The 24,487-nt window shown below is 41.3% G+C and overlaps 1 protein-coding gene across 1 annotated transcript in view; it reads right to left on the minus strand.

The window, feature by feature from the left end:
• Nucleotides 1-4,227: 4,227 nt before the first annotated feature.
• The window catches only part of cntn3b (contactin 3b), a 50,202-nt gene continuing 29,942 nt past the window's right edge, over nucleotides 4,228-24,487 (minus strand). Inside the window, exons 10-23 of the mRNA XM_063909793.1 lie at nucleotides 23,155-23,284; nucleotides 22,349-22,499; nucleotides 20,267-20,394; nucleotides 18,465-18,640; nucleotides 15,598-15,715; nucleotides 14,578-14,736; nucleotides 14,268-14,417; nucleotides 12,846-12,916; nucleotides 12,243-12,477; nucleotides 11,769-11,878; nucleotides 10,478-10,664; nucleotides 9,064-9,176; nucleotides 8,794-8,959; nucleotides 4,228-8,262 (exon numbers count right to left, since the gene is read on the minus strand). Coding sequence (XP_063765863.1) covers nucleotides 8,171-8,262; nucleotides 8,794-8,959; nucleotides 9,064-9,176; nucleotides 10,478-10,664; nucleotides 11,769-11,878; nucleotides 12,243-12,477; nucleotides 12,846-12,916; nucleotides 14,268-14,417; nucleotides 14,578-14,736; nucleotides 15,598-15,715; nucleotides 18,465-18,640; nucleotides 20,267-20,394; nucleotides 22,349-22,499; nucleotides 23,155-23,284 — 1,986 coding nt within the window. The 3' untranslated portion in view covers nucleotides 4,228-8,170. The remainder of the gene's footprint in view (nucleotides 8,263-8,793; nucleotides 8,960-9,063; nucleotides 9,177-10,477; nucleotides 10,665-11,768; nucleotides 11,879-12,242; nucleotides 12,478-12,845; nucleotides 12,917-14,267; nucleotides 14,418-14,577; nucleotides 14,737-15,597; nucleotides 15,716-18,464; nucleotides 18,641-20,266; nucleotides 20,395-22,348; nucleotides 22,500-23,154; nucleotides 23,285-24,487) is intronic.

A 24,487-nucleotide genomic window follows, 5' to 3' on the forward strand; every position in this document is an offset into this window, starting at 1 on the left:
ATATCCACACAACACCTCCGCTCTTTTTTTAATTCAGGTTGATTTCATTTTCTATTTATTTCATACAAAAGCAAACACTTTGTATTATTGTTTTGTTTTTGTCTCAAGCTTATAGCCTACATACAGATTTATAAATGGGAATTGTTGAACAAAAGCTGTTTGTTGAGTACTTCACAAATTCTAGATTGAATTCTTATGACTTTGTGTAAATATGAAATATTCTGATCTAATGCCACTAGCAGATGCCAGTCAGCCTGTGGACAACATTTGTTCAGCGCTAATTAGAGAATGCTAGATAACAGGCTAAAATAGTTTGGGGATCATGATAGACTTGCTGAATATCAGTATGAAACACAACAATTGTGCTAATGTTAGCATGCTGGTGTTAGCATTCAGCCAAAAGCAAAGTAGTGTAACAAGTATAGGCTCACAGAGCTGCTAGATGGTTACAACTCTTCCTCTTTTAAAGTTTTTATTTAACTTAAAGCGTAGTTGAAATATCAAAATTCGATAAAATGCACATTTCTTTTATCCTCATGCCAGGTGTGGATCCCTCATTTCGCTGTAGTTGCTTCTGCAGGTTTAGAACTTGCTAATGAATTCTGAATACAACATTAAATGTCATTAAGCCAGTTGATTTTTTAGTGAAAAAAACAAAACACGAGGAAGAAAATATTTGGCAGAGCTTTCTGAAGACTGAGTGCTCATTGGGGGTGTAAATAGCACAAGGAGGCGATGCCATTCAGGAGCTCTTAGAAGAGAAATTAATCTTGGTCCTTTCAAACTGAATGCACTACATTTGCCTTTTAACAATATTTTTGAGGTGCATATTTCAGACGACAGTTTTTTTTTCTCATCTTGTGCCCACGTTAAAGGTTTCCTCTAAAAGCTTTGCTCCGCTGGTGTTCCCACACAATTCCCGGAGTGATGGATGGAGCTCGCGTCAGATCGCTCATTCTCATATCGTTCTGTGGCCACACAGGGCAGATACCCCCTCATTAATAAAACCTCAGTGATTAATTTCTAAACCTCCCTCTTGTGTCCCCTCCCATGTCGTCTCGAAAAAAAGGCACCCTCCTAATTAGTGAACACTGATGGAGCATTTCTAAAAGCCAAGGGATAAAGAAATACATGAATAGCAAACTCATTGTGACAGATCCTTTCATCTGCACCTTAAGACTACTCAGTGTTGCCCAGAGATATTTCTTAAATTCTACATTTTTAGCTCCTTTTGACTTCCCAAAAAATGTTCTGACACCTCTAAGTATCGTCGTGGTGTATCAAGCCATGGTTTTTGGGGGGTTTTGATACAATTCTCAAGCCATTTTTTACATGATGACACAAACATAAAACTGATATTAATCATAAAAATGTAACTTCAGGAAGAGACCAAGGGCAACACGCCTCTTTACCTCCCCACATCCAACCACTTTCGACGATCCTAATATTAAAAGATAATATTTGTTTGCAATCATAAAATAATCTGTTCACACACATTTCAAGGTTTCACTCAGATCCAATTGGTTAATGAATATGTTAACAGGAATGAGTGATAGTGCAGCAATCAAAGAGTGTATCAGACAAAAAGGGTTTTATTTACCCAAACTCTAAATCATCTAACACACATGCTACTCTTGTTGTGGAGATCTGCTCCAGGTGTGTGGCTCTGATTACCCTGCCTCTCATCCTCTAACTTTATATTATATACTTTCATTGCTAATATTATAAAATGCATGTTGGTTTGAACGAAAGCATTTCCTCCCTAATCACTGGTATGCAACATTGGTCCAAAAAGAATCATATCTGGTCTGTTTGAAATAATAACTCTAATGCGATCTGATCCCAAAATTGAGGTTCAAAAACATGCTGATTTTAATTCTCACATATTATAGTTCTTATTAACTCACAATAAAGCTGCCAATGAAAGTCCTATGGAGGTTAGCAGTACTGGTGATAACAAAAAGCATCACCACGAGCTTCCTAAACATACATTTCATCCTTTTTGTGCACTGTATTTGAAATGCTATAATAGAACAAAGTAGGACTCAATAGTACACATTGATAGTTAAAATAGGCCTGTATTTCAGACATACTAGACATATTAGCTTTCTTGCTAAGAATTATAGGACATTGATACTGCTCCCATTTCTGTCCAATAAATATGAAGCTGGATCTAGTGGATGGTTAGTTTAGCCTAGCATAAAGCCTGGAATGAGCTAGCATGACTCTTTTCAAATGTTTCTAATCAGTTCAAAGGCTGCAGCGAAGTTGGAAGACCAGATGTTGTAATTCAGAGAAATAAAAACCAGTAATCATTCATGTTACCCGGGAAGGGAGCGTGCAAATGTGCAGCAAAGAAAACCAACCCAACAGTGTGTCAGAACGAAGAGTGCGTGGAAAGTGGTTGAGCTTTAGTATATCCTGAACCGCGCCCGGCCCAGGTGTGGCTCATTTGGCTGACGACCTGGATACTGCAAGACAAACAAAGCGCATGAAGCTCAGAACACCAAGAGACCCCCAGTGGAGCGGAGGGGTCATCACATCTTAAACAACTTCAAGCTAATTTGTAAAAATCCAGATGAAAAATAAGCTTTTCTGCTTCAAGTGCTGATGCTAAGCTACACTTTGATTTTAATGGTGACATTAGCCTTGGGTGAAAACACTCCTGAGCATGAATAAATGCATACCTGAAAATAGTAATTTGATTTCTTCATAAAAGTGACTTTCTTTAGAACCTTTAGTTCGTGAAACGTCGTTGGCCTTTGCGACAAAGCGCGAATGCTTTGATTTTTCTCCCATCTTGATCAATCTTCCAAACCCTTTTAAATGACTTGCGATACCCTGGGAGGAAGGTCAAGCTTTCTATATTTTATAAAAATGTAACGTTTCAGAAATGTTTTTGAAAATGAATAAAGGCATTATTTCGACACTCTAAATGCACATGTGTATTGAATCTTATAATCACCTTGCACAGCACAGCAGAACTTTATATGGATGTTTGAAATGTGAGTATTTCTTCCAGCTTGGATTTTAGGTTTGCTACATTACATACATTACATTGTGTTAGGAATAAATACGAAAGTATAAAGCAACCTTTATTCACAAAGATCTCAGCTTTAACCGGCTTAATCTGTTCTGTTAATAACCAACAATATGCAGATAATGCTGACACTGCAACACAAAGCAATTACTGCTTTTGTAAGCCAAAATGTTAAGTGTTCTTTCTTTTTGATATCCTTTTACATGAGTATAAAGTGGAGCTTATGAAACAGCCCTCCTGTTGTGCTTGTCATCGTATTTTAAAAACAATTTCCCCGCACTGAAGGACATAACACTTTGCTAAACATGTATAAACAACAAGCGCAAGAACACTGGGCTTTAAAGAAAAAAATGCTTTCATATTTTTCTCATTAACAGGACATTCAGCGGTTTGCATGCATCATTGATCTTCAAAGATACCGTAAAACTGAACAAGGAAGCCAACAAGGGGTGAAAGCCAAAGAGACTTACAGAGGACCTCTGGTCAGAAATAGAGAAACATCTATTCTTCACAGATACTGTGCCTGTGTGGGGCTAATGATGGGTAAAATGCACATTGGAGAAGGCAGTGCAAAGCAGTCCTTTGATGAATCGGGCGATTATGTTCTGAAACACTCCTTTCACTCTACAAACTGCTTTGGAATAAAAGTAATCCTGTGTAGATCTTGCCCCCTCAAACGCCTTGCATTTCCAATGATGTGTGCGCCACACAAACAGAGGCCTTCTGCTGCTTCTGCCTCGGATTACATAACCTGGCACCTTTACTTCAATCAAGTATTTCTATGATGTCAACATTACTGGTAAAGTTAATACATCTCATTTGCACATCGGATTTCTCTTGATATCTCTAAAGCCCTGGCAATTACCTGTCATGAATAATTCAACAGCGGGGGTCTATAGATCTATAGGTCCTCTAATGCACTACTGCTTTAACATGTTGGTAGGAGTGATTCAAACTGAGTGTCATTTCTACCCAGAATCATGTTAAGATTTTGACCTGTAAAAAGAACATGTATGTTGTTGTGCTCAACATGGTAAGCACAGTTCTTGTAAATAAATCCAAATCTTAAATAGACAGGATAAACCAAAACAGGTGGGGTGGAAAGGCAGACACAGGCAGACATCCCATTGGCTGGAATAAACATTTTTATTAAGTTATAGTTTTAGAAAAAAAAAATCCAACACAAATTCACAAACAATGATCAACATGCACAATTTTAGTATACAAGACAAAACAGTTACTTTTCAATATGAAAATGCCACTCTACATGTCAGTATCTCACAGAGATCATTGATTAATACAGCAGTATTAAGGTCGGAAAACACACTATATAAAAGCAGAAAGGTTGTCTTTGATGGCCATGTTTAAAAAATATATGCAAGCTATTTACACTGCGCCAGGTACGCTCAACACAGAAACCAATCTAACCAAACAGACCTTGTGGATATAAATAGATAAGTTGTTGTTCTGTGATCAATAACCTTTCAAGCTGATGGCTCTGATCACTTCCTAGATTTTACTTTGTAGTATTTATTAAAGCACAAGGCCAGAAACAATGGTTTTGTTTTTCTGTGCGAGCGAGAGCAGAGGTATGAAACATTAGGCTGAATCGCAGCTATGGAAAAAAGATGAGAGTTTAGTGAAACGATTACATATTTTAACACTGTGAATAGGAATCTGCCACCTTATTTGGATATTGACGAAAATATTAACATCACTCGCATCAAGTATTTGCACACGCAAGCTCATTTGCGGCCCGGTCACAACAGAAAGTGTCACAGCGATGATAATAACCTGCACGTCTTTTTCAAATGGGCTTTGCTAGGGCACTACGCACAGAGCGAGCACGCTAGGTACTGTAGCTGCTGAGCTAACGGTAAAACGTGAGAGTGGGGAACACGCCGGGCAGTCTTCGATCCCTATCATTAAAATAAACTCCCAAAGATAGTTAGCTTGCTTCACTGATGCTCATTAGCTTGGTTGATAATTTCGTACCCACATTTTATTCTATAGATATTGTATTTTTCACCCTGTTTCACAACTTTTCCTAAGTCTTAGTTCTTTGTGGAGCTGGATATATTCTGACAGAGGGTGGGTTAAATGTGAATAGCCACACAGCAGAAAAGACAGCTTTCTCTATTTCAAATAATCCGGGCTAGCTAATGGTTAATGGCACACAGATTAACCCAAAGTCAAAATGTGCATCCGCTGACTGCTGCAATTCCATTCAAATCAACCTATTTTGCCGAAGAGGTTTACTGCTATTCTACTAAGAGGACCAGTTTGTGGGATTTAGTGGCCAATAGACACCACCCCAAACGCTTCCCTTTCAGAATTGTAGAGTAACATATGGGGGTTTATGGGGGATTTGAGATGAATTGAGGCCATTTACCTTAATCTGTTACCTGAAAGCAAAGACGCTATCCAAAGCTGCTGTAGAGACATGGCTGTCCTTCGAGAACAAAACTAAGCCGTAGTCTAGCCGACCATTTCAAAGAAAAATCTTGGTTTAAGAAAATCTAAAAGTGGGGGACACGTGGCCACTTCAAAATGTTGTGTTAGCGCAAGACGTCTTGTGTCAAACTAGTGGTTATTTGTTCTGACCAAACGAGTTTCATGGATTTTAAAAAAGCACTTTTTAGTATCCAATCAGCTCACTTTGAACTCACAGGCGAGGTTGTACCAAAAACCTCATACGTACACGCTATACAACTTTGGCTAATGGAAAAACCGAAAGGTGAACTCGAATTGGGTAGAGCCGTGCTGTATCATGCAAAGGAAATGCATCATTATTTTCAGGTAATTAAACATTATTGAATAATTCTTATTTCATTGCTGCCAACAGACCACAATAAATCACAGACAACGGTCCTTCTAAGGCTTTGACGCTGTTGGAAAGACTGACACAGTAGTATTTTGATATTTAACTTAAAAAATTAATAAACCAGCCGATCAGTTTGAGGTCACTGCTCCAATTCAAAATCACACAATCTACCACTACACTACAAAATACTTGTATAAACAATGAAAACTGAGCTAATACAGTAAAATGTCTAGTCAAATCAAACCAAAACACAACAAAAAAGAGAATGCCTTTTGAAAAATGTCTGATAGGGATAGTGCTGATACATCATTGACAGTAACACAACAGAACGAGTGCAATAGGAACGCGGGCATCAGTCAGTCAAGCAGCTGGATTGTGACAGCTGTAATAATGGGGCAGGAAAATCAATATCCCATTGACTGGTCTGCAGCAGTCTAATCAAAGAGCACAGAGCTTTATGAAACCATTCAAGGAGCAGATAGGACAGCCTGATTACGCCGGCCGTTTGGACTTTTTACGAGGCCTCTTGGGTCTGCACACCTGTTCAGACGGCTCAGCGAGGACATCCAGTCACCTTGCATCAATTCCTTGTGCTTTCATTCGACTTTGAGGAAGTGGGGGAAAAGAGAGTGCAAAAAACAGACGACGACAGACTCCAAGCTAATGACCGTACACAGCCCCATGTTCGGCAAAGGCACAGTAATGCGTAGCAGTTCAGCTGACTTGATCCTGTCACATCCTCGTGAACATTTTCCGGACCCCGGTAATCACACCTTGGCTCTTACTTGGGTGGCTTTTGAGAGACTCATCCACATGATAAAAGGGAGTGAAAAGTAGCTCAATCAGCAGCGCAGCAATGCTCTTTAGTTAGTCTTCAGTCTGGTATGTGTCCAATAGGCGGTGATGGGGTTGGGGTAAAATGACAACTATGTCTTTTGCTCCATTTCCAGTCAGAACGCTCTCACTGCGGTATCCACATCAATTATTCTGATGCCTTAATATCCCATAATTTATCTTTCGGATGGAGTCAAACATTTATTATACCATAGCCCATAAATACTTAGACGAAAATTTCTGCCATATACCTCAATCCATCGCAGCTTTCCTAAAGCGCCAACCCTTTTTGTGTTGTCTCGATGAAAATGTACTCAACAGACTCTTTCTAATTATGGGCTCCATGTACATTCTGAGTTTTCTGTCCTTCTGAACTAACTTTTCAGAAAGAAAAGCAAACACTGCCTCTTCTGCAAACATGAATATTTCTCCTAGGAAAAGAAGAAAGGAGTGAGTGGGTGAGTGACTAGTGAGCTCTAGTGAAGGCACTGTAATCCTTTCAGTCTATTGTGCACTGGGTCAGCTGGTCATCTGGGGTATAGATGGTACATGTTCCATGATATGATATAAGTATCTAGAACACAGGTTGTCTAAATGCAGAGGAGGAACAGTTCACTTGGGACATGCTTGACATAGTAACACCGCAGGTCTCTATGTCCTGCAATCCCAGCGTTTTAGCCAGACAGACGGTGCGGAGTGTGATAGGCATTTATTATTTAGAGGAGCACGAGATGGCAAAATGCCAAGATCTATCAGGGTACAGTGGAGAGGGCCTTAAGCTCAGGAGACTGCATGGCTCTCGAACAGACCTAATATTATCTCAGTATGCAGAGATAAGAGGGTTTGAGGCACAGTTGATCAATTTGCTATGCATCTTTCATATATATGTCAACGCCTGGAAATGTCTTAAGCCTGAAATGGATGTTTCTTTTGGCAAAAGCTGCATGTGATAAGGGTATTAGCTGATGTTCTGTCAATGGAACAGGTTAAGTTTAAGAATTTTGAACAGTAAGATAAGGATGAACCCAATTAATATAGATTAATCGTCTGTTGACAAATTCTTGTGAGTATTTAGGGTTAAAGAAACCATCAAACGAGCAGCCTGTCACCTACTTTGGTATGGAGTTTCTGTGTACAATGGGTTTTAAGGCATTAGTATCTACAAAGATACTAAGAAGATAAGTCATGTAGACATCATAACTTCTAAAATGAAACCTAGAGCACGGTGGCACTTACGACGCTGTAAGAAATACTGAAAGATATCATGCACGCAACTTCTTCTTCTTCACGTCTCTATGTGATGGCCCTTTAAAACAAATTGGCGTGGTCCCTTTAAGAGATTGGCAGAGTCCAGTGCTGTCCAGTCTTTCCCAGTTCTGCCACTGAAGTCCGGGCCTTGTGCCAGTCCAGTGGACGGGCTGACAGAAGGGATGGAGGGGGAGGGAGGGCGCTCAGTAGGCTCCGATTAGACATCACCAGGCGGAGCAGAGCAGTGCGCCGATGAGGACTGCAGAGACGTACAATGGGCTGAGGCGAGTCGCTCTTGAGCCTCGCGCTCCCATGCCTGCAACCAAAAACCAGCAGAGCACCTCGTGAAAAAGCAGAAATACCCCTCAAATCAGAAGACTAAAACTCCACTGTGCTATCCCCAACATTTCTGACAGGTCATCATAAATCAAAAGGCTAACTGTGAATGTATTCCATATCTACATTATTACTGACTTTCAACAGGAAAGGGCTTTTTAAGCGTCGTGGGAAGATAAAGTTGGTATCGTATCAAAGAGCGGAGCAGCAAACTGAGCCGCCTTACAATTTTTGCACAGCAGCGGGATGGGAGCGCGGAACTGCTTTATATGCATCAGCGCTGTGCAGCCAGTCAACAAGGAATAATAACCCAATGGCAGAGATGGATGACTCCGCGCACGCATTTCTAAAAAGGTCGCTTTTCTTGTACTCGAAATAAGTCTATTACACATGGCTGGAAAGGGATGCGATGGAGCCAAATTAAATGTTCTCTCTGATTTATTGAATCCACAGTTTTATCAGTCATCAAAAGGGAAACGATGTGAAATGGAGAACACGTCAGTCAACTCACTTAATTTATGGATGTGGATGGGTTCACTGCCCACACCTTCACCGCCCTCACTCATGGCCTTGATCTGAATGAGATAGTTGTCGTTAGCAGAGAGGCTTAGCTCCACGGTGGTCTTGTTGGTGGAGATGGCGCTGATGTCATTGTTGTGGTGTCTTTTCAGCAGGACCTGAGCCAAGAGAGGGTGACACAGAAAATGTAGCTAATGCAAAAAGCAGTCATCCAGGAGATTCAGGAGATACATTTAGAGACCTGCAGTGAACTGAGACCCACCAAGTATCCAGTGACCTTTGACTCTGTCTCCAAAGCAACTACAGGATCCCAGTGCATCGTGAGGGTGGAGCCAATCATGGTCCATTGTATGTTGAGAGGAGCCCGATCTGGAGCTAGAAAAAGAATAAACGTTACAAACATATGACAGAATATCCTGCAGCATAACTGTTTTCACTGGTCATTGTTCAGATCAATGCGTGTTGGTAGAACATTTTACAAATTTGTTCTTCTTTACATTAGCTACACTTCATAACCCTCAGTTTGCATAATACTTTCAGGCTGCGGCAGAGAGCCTAATAAAGACAGACTGAATTCAATAGCGGCCCTGAGAATACAACACACTTTAACTTAGATAACAAATGCAAATAAACAAAAGCAAGTTGACAACATGCAAAGCATTAAAGAGCAAGGTAACCACAACCAAAAACAGAAAAGATGGGCTAAGTTAGCATTGTGTTTAATTATTTAGTTGGGTTTTCAGTTTGGCAGTGAATTTCTGTATTGGTCTTTGCAGTCCATCCTTGTTTTGTATATAACGTTACTGGCTAACTCATTACGGTATTTAAGCGAGCTGCTAGAGACCTCGCAGTCCTGCTTTCCAACTGTTTACACTATTAGTATGTCAAGGCAAAAACCTATTGGCACTGCATACCTGTTCAATCTATTTTCTAAACGCTGCACTTCCACATTTGTTTTCTTGTTTGGTCGGGTTAAAAGCTTTCAGTACAAATTGGGCAAAATCTGGTTTGGGGAAGAAAGGTCCAACTGCCCCACTCTCATTATGTTTTATGCATTTGGCTTGGGTTAGGGTTAGGGATATACATTCATTAAACCTTTATTGAGTTTCTAGAGTGAGGTATAGCTTTACACCAATCACAATCGTCTTGTGCTGTAAGCAGTGCCCTCACAGAATAGTAGCAGAGATCGCGTAAACGGAGGAGAATGGCGCATGACTAAAGTCAATGTTAGGCTTAGAACTACAATCTATAACCGGTGGGTCAGTCTTAGGCCACCATACATTTCTATGTTCTATCCTAAACTTCACTATCCTGCTGTCATGAATCACCATGGTTACTTATTCACCCAGATTGCAGAAAGTGGGAAGCTCTTATCCCTACATTTGAGGAATCTATGCACAGCAGCTTTTTAAAGATTGTACATCTTGTACATGTACATCACGTTTCCAGTTTGAACTGCAGCAATGTTCCACTCAACAAATTGATCACTTTTTTCTTTCCAAAAGTAAACGTAAAGATCTCTTGTCGCCTTGAACTCTATGAGCAGAACAGACGAAGCTGAAGGAATGCTACGCCTGTCATGTCGAGGACAGTGCAAATGAATCCGAGACGCTGACATGGTTCATGAAAGAGGACCATTTGGAAGTGATTTCAATGGCTGTCGGTGGAGGACTCACGTGGTTTCTTTGTGGTGGTGTTGATGGACGCAGACTGTGGCCCGGGGCCGCCCGTATTGAATGCGGCCACACAGAGGTAGTACACTGTGTTTGCTTTCAGCCCCGTAATGTTAACCAGTGTGTAGTTTCCAGATATGCGCACTTTGCCAATGGTGTCTGGCTTGGTGTCGTCTTCCCAGTACATGACCTGTTTGACGAAAAATAAAAAAAATTGCAGTGAATTGAGTTGAATTTTTTGTATTCATATTCAATCATGAAATATGAAACACTGTATATATTACAGAAGGGAATTGAAGGGAAGGCAGTGAGTAATGATGAGCACTGCATTTTTTATGGTCTCAATTACTAATGCACCACCTCCCAACCACCATAGGAAAAGGGCATTCATGGGTCATATGATAACTGACCCAGAAAGGAAGGTACATGATGATGGGCCTGTTTTGTTCATCAAAACAAAGTCAGCTTGTGCTTTGGTCTGGGTGAATGAAATATAAGAAACAGAGTTTGCTTTCCTTCAGGCTACCAATTAAGGGTTGCAGGTAAAGCGATATTTGATAAACCAAACAAACAAATTTTCCACTCGCTTTTGGTCAACTTCAATATTCGATATGTCTACTATTAAGTGACACAAGCAATAATTAAATTGAAATATGAAGTCCACCCGAAGGGATACTATTCCGTTGCATTCAATTATTGTATTTCCAATTTCTTTTCAATTGAAGTTCTATATGAAAAGCACTAAGATTAGGTTAACGGTAACGTACGCTGTAATTGTGATGATTACACTAAACGGGAACTGAAAGGCTGAGTGATATGTATGCACGATGCACAGCTCCATAGTGTTGGTGGCCTATTGAGATTCAGAAGCTTAAATCCACTTTAAGACCGCGTTGGGAGAAACAAGCTCTTTTCTGAAAGGACAATGTGGACACAGCCATGGCAACAGGAGAGCTTTGAGCGGAGGGCCAGAGGTGACAGATATTGAAAGAGCACTGGTGGGAGATGGTGGGGGGGGGGGGGGAGGTGCAGCAAAGCCTCTTTGCATTCTTAACAGGATGAGTTTTTTGAGTGTGTTTTCCTCTTGTGGGTTTTGCTGTTGATGCAGCACCGTTTCGAGGTCACTTCATGATATTATTACATTTGAAACAAAATCCTTGTAGAGCACAATGAGAAGAATATAACCAGTAAGAACAAGAAAGATAATTTCAAGGAAGAATGGTATTGATCTGATAGTCAAGCAGCAAGGAGAAGGACAATTATCATGTTTTTAAAAAAGTGTTTTCCAACGTACCTCATATCCGAGCACTCTTTCCGATATAGCAGGAAGAGCTTCCCAGATCACTTCAATTTGCACCGCAGACACACTCCGAGTCCTAACCCTCATAGGAGCCACACAGGGGACTGTGAAATAAAGAGTGTGGGTAAGAATCCAAGAGAATCATCCAACACCATCACACACACTTTCAGCAATGAGAGGAAAGGCACCCCCCCCCCCCCTTTTTTTAATGGGATCTATGAATGACATAAGGGAAAACTATCTGCCCAGCAAATTCAATTAACAGAATACCTCCCTGACAGCGCTGTGTGGTAAGTGTCGGCTAGGATTTCCTGTAATCTACCAGCATGATAACTAATATCAAGTTGACATTCCTAGCTTAGAGGGGGAGGGAAATAACCGCACTGGAAAAAGAAATATCTCCTCATCACTACGATTCAAGGTCATAGTTGTAAGGAGAGAGATTATAGCTGTGAAGTCTTCGCTTACCTTCCTCTGCCGAGAACACAGTGGCGATAGAGCTGAAGGGCCCCTCCCCTCGGTTGTTGAACGCCCCCACTTTCACGTCAAATGGCGAGAAGGCTGGGATGGTGTCGTTGCGGAAGTCGTAACGAGACACGCCGGGTGTGGAGATAACCGCCCGGGTCCACGTGTCTGTGCCAACGGGTCTGAAGGCGATGATGTACCCAAAGCCCTCTCCGTTCTGCAGTTCCTCGGGAACAGGCTGGGAGCAAAACACAAAACTATAGTGATATTAAAACGCATACAGACAGAGAAACAGACAGGCCCGTCTCTGCGCTGCACCTCGACAAGGTCTTGTGGGATTAGACACAGCCCCGTTCTCTGCGTTTACCACCCAGAACACTCAGCAATCACCTTCTGCCTTATCTTATCCTCCTGCATGGCCATGTAATTGTGGCTAAAGTGCAAAACTCTTCAGTGCAAGTGCTCTCTTGCACTCTGTGGCTGAGCCCGGAGGAGAGGTGTCTTGCTATAATGTTGGCCATAAAATTGCTCTGTTCAATTCTGCACAATTAAGCAAAACCATTACCCAGCGATGGATAGAACAGTAAAATGTGACAGATGACTTACCTCCCATGTTATCACTAATTCAGACTTTGTGCCGCCTCCACCTCCGACATCAGTGGGAGCTGTATCAGGAACTGAGAGGTAAAGCCCAGAGGAGAGCAATTAGAATGCAGTTTACAAAGCTCCACGACAAGCCTCAACTACACTTGTAGCCTTATGACAAGGCTGCCTGCTGCAGATACTGTTTTCTATTTTTCAGCCCACAAACCCCTGACTCGTGTCACACACAGGGATGTGCACTTCAGAGAAAAAGTGATATTGTCCAAATGTCACCATGCATAAACACGAAGCCAGATACGTAGTGTTTTGCAAATGGCACTCAACTCAACCCACTTCATTCCCATTCCTACTCAGCTCTTTGTGTACTGCAGTGTGATGAAAATGCTGAAGGTGTAGGTGGGGTGGGGGGAGTATCCTATAATAAGTGGAGCATCACATTTAATGTGTCGTACCAGCACATGGGTGTTGAAGCATTCTATCTGATATCCCTCCCATGTAATGATGGCTATTGGCGTAGGAGGTTAGGAACAGAGAACTCGGGATTCTATACAAACTTCATTCCTGAGTCCTGGGAATTATATATTCATCCTTTTTAGAGTCTTCCCTTGGCTCCTAACACAAATGTTTTCAAGCTCTCTCACACTAAGGCTTGGCTTGTCTACTTTTCACAGAATTGGCAGTTTGACCCCTGACTCATCATGTCTACACATGAAAGTGCCCTTGGGCGAGACTCTGAATCCCAAATTGCTTATGATAGCCAGGCTAAGGGGTTTGCAAGGCAGCCCCATCCCTATTGGAATGTGTGTCTGTGTGTATAAGAGGCCAATTGTAAAGAAAAGCACAACATAAGTGCAGTCCATTTACCACTTACCCTGACAAATGGAGGCAAAACAAGAAGGAAGTGACCAACCCTTGAAAACCCATTAATTGAGCTAAACCATTTATACAAGCTACCTCCCCACATGGCAAAAAGCTCAACAAAAGGCTTTCCTGTGCAACTCAGCTCCAAGATTGCTCAATAAACGTCAGATATAAGGGCTGTGGACTTGTCTCGCGAACTTCAGTAAAAATACCCTTCAGGCAAAGTTTGTGAAGACCAGTAAATACGTCAAGAAGAATGCTCCCAAAGTCAATCCATTTTATCCAATGAGGTTGATTTGTAAAGGAACAGCCATCCACATGATGAGTTCTCATGTCCATTGCCAACTTTTATTCTCAGCAGGAAATTGGAAACTTGGCAGTGTGATATCCATGTAAACCTACCATTACAAACAAGTCGAGTTCTATGGTTGAACATATCATTTAACTCATAGGAAAATCAAGGGCAGAGTCTGATATTTTAATAGTAAGTCATCATTTTAAAATCACTACAATCTTTATCCTTCTATCTATGTGTGTGTGCATGAAGTGTAATATTTCACATACGGGTATCCTCTGTCCTGGTCTTGGCCGAGGATGGACTTGGCTCTCCGAGGCCCACGGTATTGCGGGCCACCACCCTGAACTCGTACTCCACCCAGGCGTTCAGACCCGCCACCGTGGCTGTCAGCATGTTACCGTTGACCACCTCCGGCACTTTGAACAGGAAATGAGTTTGAAAAAAAACCATATTGTCGCACAACCGGATTCAAATTGAACGATGAATAAATAATACATATTTCCCCGAGGCGTTCTAAGCACCTTACATCTACGAGAACCCTGATAAATACTACACAGGGACAGCGTTTCATGGTACCTGTGTCAACAACCTGCCAGCCCACAGTAAAAGGAGTCCTGGCCTGGATGATGTAGCCGGTGATGGGGCTGCCATTGTCCCTTCCGGGAGTCCAGGAAAGCTGGGCAGTGCTGTCTGTGATCTCCTCCACCGACACCCTGTCTGGAGGACCTGGCGGACCTGAATCATTCATACAATAAAGAGGGGGGTGAATTTCAGATGATCACACATTCCAAGAAGCCTCCCCTCATCAAACCTACTAAGACGTGTGCACCTTGTTACGTATCAAGGCTAGCTTTAATTAAGGGCTACGTCCTTGGTGTGTGCATGCGGGGACTTTTCATTCACTGGGAGTGTGATGTGCGGCGTTACAAAGTGATTACCGGGATCGCCAGCAATGGAAAGAGACACTGGATGGGATCATTTATGAGAAAAGGAAAGAGGGGCTGGATGGGAGAAGACACTAGAGAGAACAATAAAAGAATACAGAGAGGGGGGAAGAGAGAAGCGAGTGTCTGTGACTGTTAAGCGCTAGGGCTTTACTATGTTGCTGTTGTTTGCTCAACTGCTCAATTATTTAAATGCTTTCCATGATATTTTGTTGATGTGTAAATGAGCCAATTATAGTCATTTTCTGTGATAAACATTGCCGTCTCAAAGCACCTGGGACCACTATCACAGTTTGTTAAGGGCATGAATACCAATGTAAATCACCGGAGATAAGCCCAGTGCACAGTGAGCCAGATACACCAAACTCATATCAACAAAGCTACTCGCACATGTCAGTGTTAGTGTGTGTCATTATTTTTTAATCCAGCAGCACTTCTATAAGGTTAACAGGAGCTGACATAACTGGCGGAGGTAGCATTCATCTATTTGCCACACTGTATTTTAAGTGAAAGCCTCAAGGTTTATCCACACTCTCTCACAAAACTTCTCTCTCTTTGATTACTTGAACAGATGCTTCTATGTCAAATCATTTTACGGAAAAATACACAAGGCTCGAAGAAAATATGCTTTTAATTCAAGTGGTTCTCTTACCTTTCACAACTAAGATGGCAGAAGTGGACAGGCTCTCCACATCAGTGTCAATAACACAGACATATTTTCCTCCGTGGTTCAGCTGGATGTTACGAACCATTAGATCCCCTGATATACTCTGGTAAGAAAAAAAAATAAGGCTAAGTAAGAGATGCAGTGTTATTTCATCACATAGAATTTGGCTCTAGGACCTTTGAAACATTCATTATGCTTTCCACAATCACACAGTCTCCAGGCCACTGCTGTTTGCATCTCTCCAAACACCAACAACAGACATGGCAGATGTACTCTGCACAAATAAACATTTTGGCTGTCCTTCAGGCGCTACCTGACCAACCAGCACTCCCCCAACCCCCTACAAACTGCTACTAGCTAGGACACACAAATCAAACACATTTAATTGGAAAGACAATCCTAATTGTTCTGTAATAACCATATGCTCAAGCAAGATACGAGTATAACACCAAGCAAATATTACTTTACATACGTTGGATGCATGTGCTGGCCAAGAGAGAACATAATTAAACATCAGGAATAATATTAGTATCTATTTCTTCTGTTTAGGGACATTTGTATTATTTATGGATGCAAAGCAGAACAATATATTGCAAGTAAATCTCATGAAAAGACTAAAAACAAACAGTGCTTTTGAACTTCTATTTAATACTTAATATCTGTCCTACCCTGTTTGTGCTACTCAGCCCCAAGCTCATTGATTTAGACATCAATTTAAGGTATTCTTTTAAACAAACTATGTACTTAATTACTTTTTTCAAGTCTTAATAATGTCCTATAACAGACGGATACTGTAGTTAAACCATTGTTTGCTTTCTTTGAGGTGGACTATTTTCAGCTCTGGACATCAGTCGTAAAGTGTATGTGTTATAGTGACCTCAAAAAACTGCAGTGCCCAAGCAGAAACATGTCACCCAGTTTGACAGATGTAAACTGAAGTTTTTGACGATGGAGCTCAACAGCACTAAAACAAAAGCATTGTCAGGCTTTGAATACACAAACAAGACCCCTGTTGGGTTGTCAAATACAAAAGTAATAATTGAGATCAACCTTTTGTTGCCAATCCTAATTGATCCAAACTAAATACCACTTTAAAACATTTCCACTTATAGCAATATCTTTTAGCTTGGCAACCAAAGACAGCCTATCAAGTCCCACATAAACGACTACATTCTCATAATGGAATTGTCTGCTCCTCTAAGACATACAATCTGCATTAACACTCTTGCATGTAGTATACAGTCTTCTCCAGTCACCCTCAGAGGTCAAGAACTTCTTTACTTACTTTAACTTCATTGAATAGAGAATAAACAAGGTATTAAATATTAAGACTATTGGTATTGGTATCACTTGACTGGGTACTGTTTTTAACTGTTTTAAATAATACATAGACCCTGTATAAGCAGCTTTTGGTAGGATGAATGGAATGTTGGTTTTGGTCCTTTGCTGGATATTTTAACACATTAACCCATTTTGACCTCACGAGGAAATCCACCTACTGAAGCCCGACAATGAAGTGATCTTTCACAAAACATGTCAGCCTGTGAAAAGAAGACTGTTCTTCTTTAAAGGAGTCACCTGGGGATGCGCCAGGTAAGCCTTTCTGCTGTCAGAGCAGATTTCATCACCCCGGCTAGTGATCATCGCTCCCAACTGCAGCAACTGGGAAGGAACGCCTGTGGTTCTCCACCTCCACCTGCACCACCTGACAAAGCGGAGCCGAGTCGAATGGCACTTCTTTGCAGCCACGGGCTAAAGAGACTACCTCTCCTACTCTCTTTTCTCTTCCCAACTTTCCTTTCATCTTCTTTGCATTCGCCTGACAGGTTTTACACGCCGCTCTGCCATGTCTGATTCTCTCTCTAATGTCAGCCGCCACCTGGCCAACCTGGGAGCTTATGCTCGAAAGCAAGGCGTCCTGGCTTGGCAGGAAGGAAGTGATGAGGCAGATTTGCTTTAATTATGTTAATTAATTCATCAGAAGCTGTTGAGTGGGGGGCTGGTAATCTCTCTGGACGGGGGGAAATAGATTCTATAAAAACTATATCTCATTATATTTCTAAGCACAGTTCAATGTCGTTAGTAATTGCCGTTTGCGTTCATGAAGATATGGATTTGGCATGTCCACAACACATGAGGGCAACCTTCAACACGTGAATGGCAGGCATTGGACTGCTGACCTTGGATGATAAATGGCACCGTGTTCAAAGTAATTTCAAGCGTAACAAGCTCTGAACAATTTACTTTAACCTTCATCAAAAGGAAGAAAATATCCAACAAAGAGTTATCATTTGTAATTATATCAGAGAATGAGGATTTCAGATGGACATTTTCTGGTGCCATGCCTGCTGCCAGCTGGCTCATTACTCAATTATTTCGGGGCTTACAATTCACAAATAGGTATGCAAATTAAATTAAAGCAGAGGAAGGTGATAAGAACATGTTCTCCCTTGATATAGGAGAACTGGAAGTTTAAGCGATGAAAAGAATAGAGACGTAATAAATGAAGACTCTTTCGACTGAAATGACATCTTTAATAGTGGCAGCTCGTGCAGTCAATTCAAAAGGTAAAGATCCTTATTACTGACCCAACAGTACCATTGTTTAATGCTTTAACAGGACAGGGTTTGAAGGAATTGAACTTAAATATATGTCATTTTTTTATATTCTATCCACTGCTGACCACTGTGAAACTTTTCTAATGGACGAGTCACGGCATAACAAATTACTGCTTGGTGTCTAAGAAGACCTCAGCAGGGCAGTAGAGCATAGCCTTGCACAAAATGCAGTGTGTCCCAATTACTCCCAAAATAGCCCGAATGAAGCTGTGTTTAATGTTTGTGATGACTCACCCCGCCCACTCTTTCGAAATGATCGCTGTCTCGCTGGAAGTCGATGAGCTGGCCGTTAAATGCCCACGAGAAGGAAACATCCAGAGCTGGATCGCAGGCAATCTGGCAGGGTAACACGATGCTCTCGCCAACAATAATCTCCATGTTAGTGGGCCTCATGGTGATCCTGGTGGGCTCTGGCCAGACAACAGACGACAGTGTACGCATGTTAATATGGCTGCCACGGGAACCTTTAACACCGGCGTGACCCGGGCAACTGCAATCTCACTTCAATTCATGGCTAAATCAAGTCACCATCATTAAATTACCCACGGATGTGTGCTTTTCCTGATTTTTAATAAGCACTTAAATTCCAGGCCTGTCCATTAGCAATATTTTATGACATATCAGGTTCACACTTTATGTTCGGGGATCAATTTGACTGGAAAATGTTTGAAGCGGGATAACAGAGATGGGAGCGCATTCCCACCGGTGGCTTCGGTGGATTGGAGGCCTCGTTGTGTGTTGAGGAAAGGTCACAGTAATTAAATTCCATGACATTAAATGGTTCAGCTGTCAGTGTATAAGAAGAATAGAAGCTAATGAGAAAAATAGGTCAGGTGGCTACGCACACAACAGATTCAACGCGAGGTGGACGTGTTATGTCACCCAATGTATAAATGTGGTGGCACGACCTTTAACTAAATCAAGGATAATATTTTACTGCTTATTCAAATGTTGTTTTGCAAAATGATAATCATTTGATAATAACCTTGGTTTTTAACATTACACATGCAATATACATGACTATAAATGAGGACATTATCAAGTCAAAGATTGACGAGAAACCGTTGACCTTTAGTTTTGAATAACTAGATGGAAACGTTTGCTCGACTCCGACCTCGTAAAGAATTGTCCAATCATGTCTGTTCAACTAGGTACAGTGAGGCTGTAAGGCGTTGGATTTCTTTACAGGCTGAAATACAATGTTGATATTTCTTTTCCAGGTCATCTAAATGTGAACTGCTTACTTTTCTCAAGACCTTTAGACTCCATTCTTGTTTACAATGTAAGACCACTTGCTTAAGCATAATGGAATGTATGCTGCTTTCAAATGCATTCTAAAAGTTAAAGAAAGTTTTGGAATAGGCATATTTCTTTTCTTGAGTTAGATCACTTCTGTAGGCTCTTTTTAAAACTTCTGCCAGAAGCCTGCTAACTTAGCCCGGCAACAAGATTGTAGATAGGGCCAACGGCAGGCTACAGAGCCTATGTTGGACTATTTCTTTGTTGAGAGCTATTTCCTGGCAACCAGCAACAACTGGATGACCATTCATAGAAATAATCTAACCCCCCCCCCCCTGAAAAAATACTAGCTTAAACCAACAAGATAAAGGGTGCTAATTTGTTAGCTTTATGGGTGCTAGCAAATTGATTGTGTTAGCCAACTTCTTGCCGAATATCGATTTTGCAAGTGCTATATACATATTTCTTCTTAAAAGTGCTACTCAATTTGGAGATATTGTCCAAGCTGATGTGGTCAGGAGTTGTATTTTGGTGGAAATAGACAGTTAATAAGGAAACCTACTTACAATGCTTTTAGTTTTACCTTTTAGACCCAATTGTTGGTTGTTATCAACATGAAGCTGCCTTTGTTCTTTCAGTTTGAAATCAAGAACCCATTGTTTCCATCAACCTTGAAAGGAAAATCTACCATTGTTATCAGTCTGAATCAGCTTCAATAGAAAGCAGAAAATAACATGGTTACATCAACAAAGGGCTGGGTGTGGAGAAGCGTGAAATGTTGATGGGGAAAGACTCACCGGTGATGAGCAGCCTCCCACTCGTGCTTGCTGTCCCAAACTGATTCTTAGCCATGCAAGTGTAGATGGCTGCATCCCGTCTGGTAACATTGGCGATTTTCAAAGTCCCGTTGGGAAGCAAAGTAATCCTGCAGAAGGCGGAACACATTTTCAGTGTTTTACCAAGGTGCAGAGCGTACAGTCAGACTGAAATGCTGAGCTTTGTATTGCATCTGTGTGTATTATTTTGTGCCAGTCTCTTTTTTTTATTCTTTGTGTATTTTCTTGACAAAAATTGAAAGCCTCTGAAGAACTGTGACCCTAATGCTACTTTAAAGCCCCCCTCTAAAGCTCAGGAAAATGAAATTCTTTGACGCAGCAGGCAGGGTGACCCATTACCCTCACTCAGTGGCGGGCTAAACTCAGGGACACATTACTAAATGAAGAAATATTTTACAAACAGCAACACTGAATAACTCAATGAATACATAAAGTGTGCTTCACAGGATTTATGTTGCTAGGGTCAGTGAGGAAGCTTTCATGCAGGGAACCCAATATATCTGTATTATATATGGTAGAATGCAATTATTGTCGGGCAAGAAAGTAAACTGCATTTATTAAGAGACCAACAAAGAATGATCAAGACAAAAAGCAAACAAATAAACAGCTGAATTCAGCAGAGCTATTAAAATGACCATGTACTGGATTGTGAATATCTATAATATCAATACATATCATAATGCAATGCTCTCCTTGGAAATAGCCAGCTCCTAAAAACAGCATTATTAGCAGTTATATTAAAGTGGTGGTTCACTACCAAGAGCTCAAAAGTGTATGCTTGGAACTTGTTTGTGTTTGGCAAGGTGCAACATCATAATTAGTGGGCTTCCCCCAGGTAACCGTGTTTGAGTCCCTCTTGAAACAGAAGTCAAAACATAAAAAGTACTAAATCATTTTCTTATTCTGAATGAAGCCACGATATTTTCCGCATCTTGACCAATTATTTTTTATTGCTGAGACATAACCAATTAGCTCTGTTTCATAGTGCTTAGTAGAAAGGTCACATGATCACTGCCACTGTTTCATAATGTTAAATAGAGCAGATATACAGTATGTTGTTTTGGCAGTCACTGTGTTAACAATTATATAAGCAATGCTCCGATTTACAGCGTGACTGCCTAAAAGAGAAAACACTTCTCATCCAGTGTCTGCATACATCCAGTGTGCACCTTGAAACATGTGGGCTTCACATACAGTGTGTTAAATGTCAGTCAGCTTGGCAATTTTACCAATTCTCTGCAGCTATAGATGCAGCTTCCCATCTGGAGCCTCAGTGTTGTTTTGACAAGACGCTTTGCTTATATTGTTCCTTTCAGACCTCCTTTTGTATAAGCAGGCGTGATTCAAAGTTGCGAATTTCTTCTGTGGGCTGGGATGTCTGTGTTTCTGTTGTTCTTATTCAGTGTGCCCTGCCTGCTTGTGTGTTTGTTTGTGTTACGAATTCTCGATGTGCGTGCGCTGACTCGCAGCAGGGTTTAGTCAGCGCTTTTCTTCTTCCCCCAATGATGAACACACTGCTTGCGGATTGCTCATATATGTAATTTCTTGCCTCTGATATCTTTGGATTTCTTCACCTTTTAATTGGTCCTTGGCTATTGTGTGAAATATTTTTAGTAGCTCAACCACAAAGCAAATGGAGCACCACTTTCAACCACTTAAGTGGAGTCTAAAGTTTGCTCATTGGCAGCATAATGTCTGCACAGACTTTTTAGTCTAGAGTGATGTCTCTTTGTCTCTATTTAAAAGCTTTTATCTTCAGCATGGCTCCATTTGCTAATCTTTTATGGTCTCAAACATTCCATGCATGCAGTGTTGATATGACCAGCTGGCATCGTCATCCCTCAAACCAAGCTATTTGCACACGAGGGTGCGCGCAGCACATTAGCCATTTGCAATTTTCTTGGTGGGTGCTCTGCTCTCATTCTCCTCATTAGCCTTTCCTTTTATGCATCGGCACAAAACCCAAATATACTATTCAAACAAGTCATTTTGCTGTGAAAGTGAATAAAAGCTGACGGATTTGCACTTGGACTTTTATCCTACCTTTCGCTTCTCTGCAGGATCTCATTCCCTTTCTTCCACAGGCTAATTGCTGGGGGCGAAGCCTCGGGCTTGCATTCGAGAGTGACTTCGCTTCCTGAACGGGCTTTTAGAAGGGCCCTTAATGGACTTTTGGAGAAACTGGGAGGTGAAGCTGTGTGTTGGGGGGGCAGAGAAAGGCGTAAGATTAAAACATATAGGCAACCTGTACCTGTGCAGATCAGCCGTGCCGTATCGACATCGACTCCCCTTCAGCTCTTAGTGAGAGCGGCTCAAAACCTCAGCATGAACTCAGCAGAAATGCCTTTTTGGCTCAAGGCTATATGGACCCTCCTGCCACCCCACCCTTCAATGCTTTATCACATAATCCACCCTCAGCATGCTTCCAACCTGCACGGCTTTTGGCTGCTGCCCACACTCATCATCACATTTTGTCAGCCATCATTTGGACCCCCAAGTGTCATCACATGTATCAGGACAGAAATGGATTTGTCATCGAGCCAGTCCGTTGGAAGTCATCAAAGCTTTGCAAATAAATCAATACCCCCATCTACATGAGAAAGCATGCACAACGCCACAGAGTAATGCGTTTGTAGTATCCAAATCAATATGATGAAACGAGCAAAAGTAAAATGAGACACTCTATCAGATTCATATTTTCTGCCGGCAGAGCCCATGGTGACATCAAATGAGTCTGCATACTGATTGCTGAGGAGAGCTATAGCAGGATCCTGGTTTTTATCTTAGGAGATGATCAAACACACAGACAGATAAGCAGGATAAAAGCAGAGGGAAGGATGCAATCTTACCTAACACCATTAGTTGGGCACCGGAATAAATAATGCCATGTTTGTTTTCAGCCACACACTGATACATCCCTGAATTGGACAGGTTTAACGCGGCTATGGAGAGGGCCCCGTTTTCGATTTGTACCTGGCCCTGAGGAGGGAAAAGAGACATCATCTGCATATCCGGCGAGCTTATTATGACCAAAAGCGATGCAGCAATTACTGTTGCACCATGAAGAGAGGGGGACAGCAGGAGAGGAGGAAGAGAGAAAAGAGCATTGTGGCAGTGTTCATCTTGGAATAGGGGAAGAGATGATGTGGCACTGGTGGAAACTGCTAACCTACATCTTAGATACACAGACAAGAAGCAATGTTGACAACAGCACCAGCAGCATATTAAAAAGCAATTTATTTTCCGTGGTCGTTCAGTTGGAAAAACTATCATGACAGCTCCGATGATGACTTGATGATTGATTTTGGCCCAATGAGCTAGTCAGAGATCCGAAAGGCTGCAGTTGGGGGTGGCTTCTTACCCTGATATCTTAATTACAGACACATGAAGAGAGAGTTGGAGCTTATTAGTGACATACTAAGTCACCTTATGCATAAATAAGGCTAACCTTCACAGGGATTTAATCTAACTTAGAGGAACACTTCAACAGATATTAAATTATTTGCACGTTTTTGCTTCAGTGGCTAATTTAATGAAGCAGTACAGCAATTCTACACATAAGGGTGATCAGGGGTTGTGACAGCCATACATCGTTTTTTTGTGGGTCTAGTGGGGTGATGTCTAAATAAATTGTGATTAAAAAAGATGGAGGTGTAAAGTTTCAGTTCTCTGAAGAGACAGAAAGCCATTTTTCACCCAAAGTGACTTTTGTATTTTACAGCCGGATCGTTTATGATTGTCAAACATGGGTACACATTTCTCTACAGGCAGTATAAGAAAAATACATCAAATCAACACGCCTTATCGTATGCCTTGAATCCAAACATATACATAATGAAAAAGATAAATAAATTAAAAAATGAACTTCAATAACTTGATGACTTACAAATGTACAGATTCGTACAGAATCTGTACAATGATACAGATTGTAGGCTAAAATCTGTTTCTCTCCCACACACTGTCGTCCCCCCTCCCCCCCCCCAACCTGCCTGAAACGCCTCCATTGAACTTACTTAACATAGGGCAGGGGTGTCCAAACTTTTTTCACCGAGGGCCACATACAGAAAAATATACGGAGAGCTGGGCCACTTATAGAGGTGAATATCGCCTCATTAGTGAAGTTATAAGTTAGCAAAACAAATCAAATGTAGGTGAATAATGCGCGATACTTGAAAACGCTTT

The sequence above is a fragment of the Eleginops maclovinus genome, chromosome 20 (genome assembly GCF_036324505.1).
Source record: "Eleginops maclovinus isolate JMC-PN-2008 ecotype Puerto Natales chromosome 20, JC_Emac_rtc_rv5, whole genome shotgun sequence".
In the NCBI taxonomy this organism is placed as follows: domain Eukaryota; kingdom Metazoa; phylum Chordata; class Actinopteri; order Perciformes; family Eleginopidae; genus Eleginops; species Eleginops maclovinus.